The 12,385-nt window shown below is 44.7% G+C and overlaps 1 protein-coding gene, 1 long non-coding RNA gene and 1 other non-coding gene across 3 annotated transcripts in view; 1 reads left to right on the plus strand and 2 right to left on the minus strand.

Annotated features, from left to right (window-relative positions):
- Positions 1-9,293, plus strand: part of shank1 (SH3 and multiple ankyrin repeat domains 1) — a 109,966-nt gene extending 100,673 nt beyond the window's left edge. The window contains exons 25-27 of the mRNA XM_051098465.1: positions 881-4,472; positions 4,958-5,860; positions 6,143-9,293. Coding sequence (XP_050954422.1) covers positions 881-4,472; positions 4,958-5,860; positions 6,143-6,230 — 4,583 coding nt within the window. The 3' untranslated portion in view covers positions 6,231-9,293. The remainder of the gene's footprint in view (positions 1-880; positions 4,473-4,957; positions 5,861-6,142) is intronic.
- A 1,758-nt stretch (positions 9,294-11,051) lies between these two features.
- Positions 11,052-11,938, minus strand: LOC127156091 (uncharacterized). Its single transcript, XR_007825677.1, has 3 exons — positions 11,874-11,938; positions 11,549-11,587; positions 11,052-11,346 (listed from the first exon to the last, which is right to left on the minus strand). It is a non-coding gene; the product is annotated as an uncharacterized LOC127156091 (long non-coding RNA).
- Positions 11,422-11,512, minus strand: LOC127163629 (small nucleolar RNA SNORD88). Its single transcript, XR_007827515.1, has one exon. It is a non-coding gene; the product is annotated as a small nucleolar RNA SNORD88 (small nucleolar RNA).
- Positions 11,939-12,385: the final 447 nt, after the last annotated feature.

Here is a 12,385-nt window from a genome sequence, read left to right on the forward strand (position 1 = left end):
TATGGTACGTGCTTTTAGAGCACTCAGAAGAGTGCAGCTGTGGATTTGCCTTAATGTTTATCGTCTGTAATGTTTTGTTGCTCTAGAATAGAGGCCGTACATTTCAGTTTGTTAAAACAATCCATAAGAATCTTGTCAGGGGTTTGACTGGGTTACTGAAGAAACCAATTGCCATAACAAAGGTGAATTTATTTTATCTGGTGCTCAGCATCAGTGTTCATTCTTGGTTGGACTATCAAATTTAAAGCCCATTTATAACCCCCAAGATTATTAGCACAGTATTTGTAGGATAAGAAATGCTTTCTGTCCCATGCCTAAAATATGTAAAGCTGGCAATGTCAACATGTGATTAAATGTTCAATATGAAAAAAATGTATACACAATTGGGAACTTTATTTGTAAAATAAGAGCCTTTGTTTATATTGCATGCCATGAAATATAGCTATTTTATTTGTGTAATTGTGTCACTTCTTGCGTCATCAGGTAGACTTTATGTATGTATTGCATTTGTCCTTGTATAACACACTGTAACTAAAATTGGTCTGCACTGACACAGAAGAGCATTGCTGAAGTAGAGAGGTGAATGGCTTGTACATGTTACTGTTGGGAGATTGCCTAGTTATGGTAAAAACAGACAAGCTGACAGACAGACAGAAGTACTACAAGATGGTCTCATTTTTGTATCCCACTTTATTGCCCTCTGCTCATTTTTAGGAAATAAAGATATATTTTCCTTTCCTTCCTTTTTCTCCTTTCCAGCTCTTGTGCATTCTCTTTCTTTCTCACACATATTGTTCTTTTGTCTTTTCTATTCATTCTCCCTTAATTTATTTCCTTGAAAATGTATTTCATCTCTCTTTATGGCTTTCTTTTTCTACAGGGGTTCCAGAAGAGGAGAAGCAATTCCTTCATCCTCCAGCCATGAAGTTTGCCCGCAGTCTTTCAGTACCTGGCCCAGATGACATCCCTCCTCCGCCTACTACAGCTCCCCCTGAGCCCCCTTTCTCCTCAGCTCCCCCTCTTGGCTTTAGGGGCAAGACATCCCAGCAGCCGTCTGTTTCGGTGTCCCAATCCACTTCTTCTTCTGCACATTATCAGCTCTACTCGCAGTCAGTACATGTCACTCATGGACCCAGAGACAGGTCCCCTGGACCACCTGCTGGGTCCGCAACTGGGGACCTCTCTTACTCCCACGCTCAAGCCCACCCCTCTGTGCCAAGCAGGACTGCCTCCAGGAAGGTGATTGGGTACACAGGGGATCTTGCAGGGGCTGGAGGAGCACCAGGAGCCAAGTCTGCAGCATTGAGAAGAGGCTACAGCAATGCAGTCCCACCCACTAGTGTCGCTACTGTAATTCCCCAACAGCAGCAGACTACTCAGAGCCAACCTTCCAGGATGGACCGCAGTGCGATAGGGGCAGGAGCAGGGGCAGGTGGTGCACCGAAAGGTGGTGCCCGGAGAGGGAAGGGGCCCCTGGTGAAGCAGTCAAAGGTGGAGGATCTGCGTCAGGGTCAGGGAACACTGGAAGGGAAGGGGTCAGTGGAGAAGAGCTCAATTCCTATCCCAACCATCATCGTTAAAGCCCCTTCCACCAGCAGCAGTGGTCGCAGTAGCCAAGGCAGCAGCATGGAGGCTGAACCACCTCCTCCAGGAGAGAGTGACAGTTCTAAACCCCAACCTGTGGTTCCCCCACCTGCACCCACCGTTCCACCGCCAGCCCCTCCATCTATGCCGGCTCCTCCACCTCCATCGCTGCCATCACTTCGTACTCAAGAGAGCTTGGACTTCACCAGCCAGTTTGGTGCTGCCATAGTAGGGGCAGCTCGCAGGGATCGAGAACGATTCCATGAAGCACGACGAAAGAGTGCCTCCTTTTTTCTTTCTGCTGAGGAAGAGCTGGGTGGAGCAGGAGAAGTGGGAGGACGGACCCAGACTTCTCAACAGCAGCTGAGTTCCCAGCCTTCACCACGCCTGCGACCATCCAAATCTATAGATGAAGGCATGTTCTCAGGTGATACTTTTATCCACCACACACGCAGTATGCCTCCTGCCTTTGGCCTGCCTGAGTACTCCTCACCTGCTCCTCCTGGGGATTACCAGCCTAAGTCTGTACCTGCTGACTTCTATGGGGCGGGAGGCCGACAACAGCAGCAGCAGCAAGCCTCCACCACAACTTTCATTCACCCATTAACGGGGAAAGTTCTGGATCCTTCATCCCCACTAGGCTTGGCATTGGCTGCACGGGAACGTGCCTTGAAAGATGATGGTCGCATACGCAGGGAGAGGACCACTGAACATCATTTTACCCGTCAATTGTCCAGCATTGGGGCCTTTCCCTCATCCACTGCACAACCAACGTCACACATCTCCTACTCAATGGCCTCGTCTTCCTCTGCAACCTCCTCTGCTGCTCAGTCCTCAAGCTCCTCCTCGTACTTAGTTACCTCCTCATCACTAGCTGCCACCACCACATCCACTCGGCCTCCATCTCCCAGGATCCTGCGTGGAGCAGGAAGCAGCTGGGGTGAGGAAGCAGGGGTTGGAGAGCGTGCAGATAGGGAGGCTGCTGGCACCTCCGCTCCCAGAGAAGGCCTAAGAGTTCGTTTCTCAGAGGATAAAACGGTCCACACGCACCACTATCAGTCTCAGCACTATCAGCCCACCTACAAGGAGCGCGAACGAGAGCGGCAGAGAGAGAGGTCACGAGAAAGAGAAAGAGAGAGGGAAAGAGACATAGAAAAAGCTCAGACCCAGTTACAGCAGCAGTCCACACAGCCAACGCCCCAGCAGCCTCGACGCCCCTCGTTCTTGAGGATGGAGAGCGAGGCTGGGGCATACATCCTTTCCTTGACACCACCTTCCCCACCTCCAACAACAGCCCCTACACGTCCCTCAGCAGGAGCTGCAGGTGAAGGTGAAAGTGGCACCAGTCTGATGGTCCTCCCTCCCCCAGCTCCCTCAGTAGATGTAGATGATGAGTTTGTGTTTGCTGATCCTCTGCCTCCACCTCTGGAGTTTGCCAATAGTTTTGATCGTGGTTTGGGTTACTCTGCGATGATGTCTCACAATGTGGCAGCCCGCCAGCAGCTTCATCCTCATTCTCATCCTCATCCTCCACCTCCACCACCACCTCCACCACCACCTCCTCCCCCTCCAAAAGACTCCTTCATGAGTGGGTTCCCACCTCACACACCCCTGCCCTCACCCCAGGCAGGAGATTCCACAACTTCCAGCCTTACTTCCTATGACAGTGAGGTTGCCAACCTCACCCAGTCAGCCCCATCTCCCTCTCCATCTTCCCCCAACCCACTACCACCTCCCTCCCCCTCCACCTTGCAGCCCTCTGGGCCACCTCCACCTCCTTCTGTATCACCTCCGCCACCACCCACCTCCTACCATAGACCGTTTGGCCTATCTCAGTCACAACACTTATACAATAGTACAAATTCAGCTGGACGCTCCTCTTCTCCCACACCACCTCCTCTCTCTATTCCAGCTCCACCTGCCTACCGGGGCCCTCCAGCAGCAACATCCACCCCAGCAACTTCTGTATCTCTCAGAGGCGCCTCTACTGTGACCGCAAGCTGTTCCACAACTGCTTCTACAACTGTCGTCTCTTCTACTACTGCTGCTGCTGTCGCTGTCACGCCACACACACGCATAGCAACTGTCTCCACGGTAGCTACAGGGGGTAGCAGGCGGCCCAGCGCAGAGCATCATCCGCCACCCAGTGCAGCTGCAGCTAAGAGCGGCGAATCCCAGGAGACAGTCGTGGACTCTGGGATTGAGGAGCTGGACAGCCGAAGCAGCAGCGATCATCACTTAGACAACATTCTTGCACTCAGTGGTAGTGGGGTCAGAGAAAGATTGGAGAGAGCAGGGATGGGGAGCCTAGGTGGAGTTGGAGAAAGAGTTGGGGCAACAGAGGCCGACAGAACAAGTGGGGCAGACTTTTTAGAGTCGTACATGAGCTATCTTGATGGACAGACTTTTGAAATGCACAATGCCAAAGCCGCCAGCACTGCATCCACCTACCCAAAAACACAAAGGTACAGAGAAGGGAGCCGGGCTGGAGACCTTCGACGCCAAACCAGCACGGCACCCCCTGCATACCACCGTCGTAGGGAAGAGGAGGAGGAGGAGGATGAGGCAGAAGAGGGAGAGGAGGAGGATGCCCGTGATGGCTATGGAATGAGGGAAGGGCCAGGGATTGCTCGCTCCTCTGTAATGTACTTTGACCGGCCCCGCACTCCAGAGATAAAACCTCTGTGGGGTGATGGGTCGGCCGGAGCAGCACAGTCCATGGGGGAGGGAGGGGTACAGACCGGGGGGACATATGTGGAGGCACGTAAACTGCATCCTCCCATGTCCGGTATGAAGGCAAGCATCATCAATGAACTAAGCACCAAATTACAGCAGAGGAGCAAAGGAACGGAGAACTGGGGAGCTCAGAGATCACTGAGCAGACACAGGTATTTGTGTGTTATCAGTATAAGTGTATGTGCATGACTATGTGTTAACGTCTGCATGGTGGCCTTGAAAGCAGGCATGTGGCATGAGAATCTCTAAGCTGCACGAGCATTGTGTGATTTGGTATGCCATGAGACATAATCAAAATATGAGCCACTCAGTTTAAGAACTCCTGGGATATTCAGAATAACAGTGCGTGAAAATAATTTTGTAACTGGCATTTGATTATCAATGTCTCAAATGCCAATGAACTCTGTGTGTGTACTGTGTAACTGTGTCTGTTTAAACTGTTCCTCTCTTTTGTGATTTCTGCTTTTTATCGCACTGTCCATGTACGTCTGTCTGTCCCACATCAGACACAGGTAACTGCTGCACTATATCACTCTCGCTTTCTCTTGACTGTCAAACTCTTCTTTCCTTTTTCTCTCTTTTTGTTCTACCTCTTATTCTTCTGCCTTAATTTGCGTCGCATTTTCTCTCATTTCAGGTTCTCAGAGGACTCTACAGGTGCACTTAGTCCTCCCTCTGTCCGCTCTAGCTCCCCATCTCCTGTTCAGCTCTCTCAGCCTGCCTTGTCTCCCTCCCCGACCCCTTCTTCCCAGCCGCTCTACCCAAACTGGGCTCGGTCTCCTTCCCCTCAGCCCCCTGCTGCCTCATCCCAGCCTCCTCCCCGATCCCACTCACCTGTTTCTCCCTCTTCATATTCGCCGTACCCCACCTCACCCAAACACCGGCCCGTTTACCGCACCAAAGCCCTGGAGTTCCAGTTTATCCCAAGCCGCGAGTCACGTAAGGCAGAGTCGCATCACGCTCAGCGCAGGCGAGCGCCCAGCCCGTTAATTTCTCCCTCAGACCGCCCCAAGCTTGGCCCTCCCCGCCCCTCTTCCCTTCCTATTCTCCCCACCACGCCCCTCTATAGCAGCTTGTATGACCTCCGTGGTTCTATTACTCCACCCTCACCTGCCAATCCTCTTGGCGACCCTTACTTCTCCCCCTCTCCCCCTCTCTTTGCCCCCTCGGGGGCTCCGCCTCCTCCAAATTCCTCTCTGGTGGTCTCTCGCTCCTTGTCTCCCACCCACTTCCTGTCAGGGACTTCATCCCCACCACTCCACTCCATTCCTCCACCCACTTGCCTGAGTTATCCCCACCTCCCGCCCCCTTCACCCACCAAACCCTTCGCCTCCAAACCACTCCCATACTGGACCAAGTACGACGTTGCAGATTGGCTGGGCTACCTGAACCTGGGTGAGCACAGGGAGCGTTTCCTAGACAACGAGATTGATGGCACGCACCTGCCCTCTCTTACCAAGGATGACTACTTGGACCTGGGTGTGACCAGGGTTGGCCATCGCATGAACATAGAGAGGGCACTCAGGAGAGTGATGGACAGGTGAGAGGAGGGATAGAAGGGGAGGCAGAGAGACGCAAGGGAGGACAGCGATGGAGAGGGATTAGGGTGAGAAAGGGGTAGTGCATGAACAAAAAACGCTAGCAAAGATGAGGTAAAACATTGATATGCTATTGATTGCTAACTTCTGGGAACCTTTGGAGTGGACCGCTGCATGAGGTCCGGGATGGCATGGGGAAAGAGATGGAGAACAGAAAGGGGGATGCGGGTGACCAAGAGAAAAAATTCTTTCCTTATACTCTCCACCTTCCCCCCTATCATCAGGCTGTCTTCTAGCACTTTCCCCATTTCTGCCCTCTCCTCTCGAGATGAACGGACAGACAGAAGGAGAGACGAGGCCAACCGGAGTTGAGAGGACAGGAAAGATGAGGTGACAACTGCTGCCATCAGAGATTATTCCCTGAATTAAGAAAAACGCAGAAAAAGGTGACTTCAACATCAAACTGCCGACTCGCGGATGGAGAGATACAGGAGAAACAGAGAGCACTGAAGGCTTGTGGAACTGTGAACATGCCTGCGCCTATGTGTGTTTTGCTCAACGAAAACATGAACACCAACATACACATCCGTACATATCAACATCTAAACAGAACACACTTAGTTTGAGCTTGCAGGCACTCACAAGCGGATCAAAATGGAAATGAATCACATAGGGGAATCTAGCTCTACGAGGATACCCAAGTTCAACATGAGAAGGTAACATACTACATACCTGAGCCAAATAATTTGAGGGAAACAATCAAAATGCTCTTTAGCTTTCCTGTTTTTCTGTAGTTCTATAGGATGTGATAGGGAGAAAGAGAGATATTGAAACCTCCTTTGCTATCTTTCTCTTTTTCTCAGAGTCTGTATTACCGGCAAATATTTACTAACGGTCTTGTTTTTAGAGTAGATTCAATGGAGACCAATGCAGGGAGGGCAGGTACTGACAAACCTCCTGTCTGGCATGACTAGGGAAGCCCTTAAAATAGAGGTCAATTTAACGGCAGGCACTTATTTGGTAAGACTGTGTTTATGCTTGGGTTCCTGTTGTTTGTGTGTGAGTGCGTGTGTGCGCGTACTTGATAATGTGAAAGGTTATCACTAGAGGCATGACCGTGATTTGTTATGTGTTTTTACCTCACCAATGGAGGGATTCTATTTTGCCGAAGCCAGATTGAGGCTTGTGCTTATCTTGTATTTCACTAGAACTTCTTTACCTTCTCATGTCTTATAATGAAATAATATATATATACATAAATATATATATATATATATATATATATATATATATAAATATATATATACAGACTGGTCACTGTATTACAAACCCGTAGCAAAAATAAGTGCCCAGACCAACATAACAGACATGCACACATGCACTCAGTACATCCTCAGCCTACTGACAGCAACATACACAAACGTACGACAACGCCTGTCGATGACAACACACTCATCTGTTTTATTTATATAACACATAATGGGACACAATAAAATATCTATGTATGGATACAAGATGAAGATAGTTAAAACGCAAAAAATCTTTTAAAGAAGGAAGATGATACGACATTGTAAAAAGAAAAGAATATATATACTGAAAATTTATCAACATTTTTACCACAGACTCTCAAAATATAGAGGTGACTACGACTTCAACGAACCTATCAACGATATCAAGGCTCCATTTTAAAAGAGGAGACAACATGGAGATGAGGGAGAGGGAAAACCAAACTGCCTGTATTTCTTTCCAAGTCACTCTCCCTCTCTCCTTCCAAAAAAAAAAAAACACTCTTTCTATGGAGGCGAGGCTAGACGAACATGCACTCTGACGTGGGTGAGGGATATGTGCTAATATCTGTTTTAATACGATGATTGTTCCTATAACAATTTTTAAACTCTAAGTGGGTCTGGAGTTCTGTTGTTGATTTAACAAGAGATAATGTTATTTATTGCAGTCACTGTTCTCATCGTCCTTGCTGTTATCGCTATAAGCTGCAGTGTTTCTTGTTTGTTTCTGAGCGCAAACGCTGGACAGGTGTTTATGCTTGACCTTTTGTTTTTTAATTTGTGACCACGTGCAACGTGTTCAGATCTTCGTTACCTCTAGGACTTAAATTAGAGACAAGACTTTCATATCTTACAGTGTCCCTCACCCTCCCGCTTTTCCCTTTCAACAAAATTAATGTGACATCACTTTGTATGCAAGGACTATCAAGGAGTTCATTGTCTGTGGCTGTAGACATACCCTTTACATTCATATTCAAGTAAATCTAGTGACCTCCAGCCCTCATTTCCCATCACAAACAGTTGCTCAATCAATTAAAAGGGCTCCTCATCATCACATCGCACCTTTCATGAGATATTCGTCCTCTTTCCTCTTCCTTTCATCTGCTGTCACCTTGAGTCCAAACCACTAACGCCTTCACCTTTATGTTACCCTTCCTGTCTGTGTCTCTTTCAGGACCATCAGTAACGGTTTCGCCCCCTTCATCTCCCTCAGCCCATCTCGCATCTGTTCGTCTTCTCAGAATGAGTGTGGGATTCATGCATCATTCATCACAGCGCTCGCTTAACCTTAATCACCCATACTGGACAAAAAGATTGACGAACTTATTGTATTTTTGATGTTTAAGACTGGTAAGTATAGTGATGTTGATAACAGTAAGGACAATGAAGGAATTTATCATTCTGAGATGGAAAAAAGGATTCCAAGTTTTAAAGAATCTCTGTCTTCCAAATGTTTAACATGAGTTTAACGTGTAATCGAATCATGCTTTCTACACATCCTGTGTTCCCTGTCGTCTCATCTTTCCACAGTCAAATTCATCGAACCAATTCGCTTCAATAGCAGCTCGTCTTGTACCCTGATGAATGGTAAATATTCTCACTTTCCAATATTGTCCACTAGGTGGAGTAAAATTCACACAGTTCTCACCTCCTTGACAGTTTCCGTCGAGCGTCTGAATGAGTGATTGGACTATACGAAAAACAATGCAGAAACGGTTTTTCTGGTTGGGAAAGGAAATGTTTCAGTCTTTGTTCGGCCCTCAAGCTCTGCAGCTCAGATTGTCGATATTACAGCTAACAATAGAACAGTATTCAGACACGCTTTCACACTGCAGAGATATGCATAATCATGCCGAGGATACATGCACATTGAAAATCACATAGCCATTAAGAGGTCTTGGGCAGTGTGACCTACGAAGAGGTCACGGATCACACACACAGGAGCAACTGATGCAGTAGCTGTGCAGGGTGTGCAGAAAGCATCTTTTTTCTTTTAAATTGAAGAAAATTAACTATGAACAGATTAAGAGGTTATTTACAGAATATATATGTGTATGCGATTATACATATTGATATACACATATGAAATACAAATGTTTTAAGAAATGACTAAAGGTTATTAGAATTATAATAAAAGATGCAGGAATTACTTTGAGTGGCTTGTGGTTTGTTTACTATAGCTTTAGTACTATAGCATATGTTATTTAGTAAATGAAACCTACAGTTCTTTTAAATTTACATCCTGCTACACGTGTTTGCATGTAATACAAAAGCCAAAATAACAGCCAATTTCCCTTACAAAAATTAACCATTGTTTTATTATAGTCAAAGTGTAGTAACCATGTTTTTTGGCGCATTGATTAGCATTTGTATGACCACAGTTTTGCTACAAATGCCGTGGTTAAATTATGGTTAGTGTAGCAAGACCATGGTTAATATGTGGTTTCCATGGTTTAACTATACCCTGATAGCACACGTACATCACGGAGATGTCTATTTCACGTCTGCATTTAAATCTGCAATTTTCAGCGTGTTTGCTTATCTGCAATACGTCTGTTGGACGTTTTCTATCAGATGTCAAATATACAACTATTAGATGTCTTTAAGATGTTTATGATTTAAAATGTATGTAAACTTACCAACTTATCTTGCAGATGTACGTGTTTCTGGGTAATAGCTTTTTTTTATTATTATTATTATTTTATTTGTAGTAAAACCATGGTTAATTTTCATAAGGGTTACACAAATTAGCCGGTTCTTAATGAGGTGTGAAGTTTCTCAATGATTTTTGCATGTTTTGTGATAGTAGTGCCAGTTTTGTCCCGAGTAGTGAAGCTAAACATCCTCCAGGTCTTGCACATTCTCTGGCTTTCCAGCATCTGCGCATTTCCAACAGGAATTTAAAACGACTTTGAGATTCAGCTCTTCACAATAGAACGAATGAGGAACTTGTACACAACTATAACAAATACAAAAGATGCAAGTGTCCACAGATATCCATGAAGGAAATGCACTACATTAAGAAGAGCCAAAGGAATTGTTGTTTTGTCTCCTAATACGTGTCTTATGCAGCTTCTGAATGGCAGTAAGATGTTTACATATTCCCTTTCAATCTTTAGTAATTTTCAGGAAAACGGGCTCCCCCTGCTGCTCGATTTTGTTCTTCGTACTTTTTTTTTTTTTTTTTCTCCCCCATTGTTAACTTTTAACAGTGCTTATACTCAGTTCCTGGACCACAATTTTGCTGCAACTTTAATTAAACACACCTGATCCAGCTAATCAGTGTCTTCAGGATTACTAGGAACTTCCAAGCAGGTGTGAACTGGAGCTGGTTGGAGCTAAACTTTGCAGCAAGAGCTGTGGCCCTCCAGGAATTGAGTTTGAGACCTGCCTTATAACATGTTCACTAGTAGCTTTCCTAAAGATAGATTGCATTATGGAAAGCAATACACAAATTGATTTTTAGTTTATTTGCAATGCTCCTTGAGGGCCACAACACTGCAGAGCCAAGCTCCATCCCTAGTACCTGAAGTTCTGCAATTCTTTTTCCATGAAATAAGACAGCTATACATTCACATAAAGACAAATGGACACTTAGAAATAAACCTGTGCAAGGATAGTTTTTCAAAAACTTGTCTAAAGATTTTCCACTGACCCTCCAACACCAGTTTGAAAACCCCTGATTCAAATAACCCTGAAGAACTTGATTAACTGGTAGTTGTGTTACTTGGTGTTGGAGCTAAACGCCACAGAAAGGTCCCTTCCAGACCAGGATCAACATGATTGATTAGAACCAGCTTAAAATAAATACCAACATTCAGCAGGGTTCACACACCCTCACCCTCAGATTCACTTTACAGCGAATTTTTGCCAGTTACACATACATTAAGCACTTAATGTTAAGTGTACAATAAACTATAATCTGCTTTGACAATTTTTAATGACTGGGAACACTAGTTTAACATTTTCCAAAGCATGCAATCTGAAAACAACAGCAAGCTTGATGGGTTTCAAAGTCTCATTTATTAGTCAAAAAAAAAAAAAAAAAAAAAAAAAAAAAAAAAAAGTACTCAAAAATTAGAGCTCTAAATAGTTACACAAACACTACCAGCATTTGTATTGTCAAAACTTTTTACACATTAAACAGCATTTGCAGAAAGGCGGAAGCTCATCCACAGGCCACACTCACATGTCCCCAGATTCTGTAATAGAAGAAACATGTTTTAATATGCATGTCGCATTTAATTCCTTTTTTTTTTTTCCATTAAGTTTTAACAGCGCTTCTCAGATTCTGCCATGTCAAGGAACAGAACCGCACAGTGTCCTCAGATAATTTCAGAGCCCAGTGCTAAAACATCACAGAAGCATTTTACAAACCATAGTTTGTTTTAAAGGCACTCTCACCTTCAAGCAGCGGTGAGGAGTCCTAGTATGCTCGGTCTTCTGCAAAAGGAAAAGCAGACATCCAAAGGTAAGGCTAAAAATTAATACACGTTTTCAGCTAACGTTATCCGGCGCAAACCTAATTTAACAATGTAAGAACTTTAGCAAACTATCCATACACGCGGGACATCTACGCTAGCCACGTGGTAACAGTAGCACTAACCAACTCAAATCAAATATAAAATGCATTAACCTATAACGTTAGTAGTTTTACGTTAGTGATCGTTACTACATAAATCCTTGATAAAACACTAAATACATGTTTAACAATAAAACAAATACTCACCCACACATAGTACCTCGGCTTCGTCCACAAGAGATTGAGAGCTCTTCCACCCGCAGTGTGGCGCTTTATATATCTTGAGTAGGACCTAACTTTAGGTGTCCGTTAATAGCGCCTTTACAAAATCAAGCAAACAGCGCTCTGGTGCGGTTATAAACATGCCTTTTTAAAAGTGATCTTCTTTTCACTCTAGACTTTTTGGTTTTGTTATTAATTTAATCTGTCTTTTTTTTTCTAAATTGTAATCGTTGAATTTGGAGTAGTGTACTTTATATTATTAGTTTGAGATTAAACAGTTTTGTTTAGTTCTTTTACTTCTTTTTTTTAGTTGTATACGGGGACAAATTTTGAACCTTTAAAATACTAATCATGTCATTGCATCAACTATACTATACAGGCTTTCGTGATATTTCTATAGGCTACTTTGTTTCAAATTATGTATTTTTGTTTATTTAAAATCGAATAATATTGTTTTAATCATGGTTTGTTTTTAGATTAATTTCTTTCTTTTTGTA

This window comes from Labeo rohita, chromosome 3 (assembly GCF_022985175.1).
Source record: "Labeo rohita strain BAU-BD-2019 chromosome 3, IGBB_LRoh.1.0, whole genome shotgun sequence".
Taxonomy (NCBI): Eukaryota; Metazoa; Chordata; class Actinopteri; order Cypriniformes; family Cyprinidae; genus Labeo; species Labeo rohita.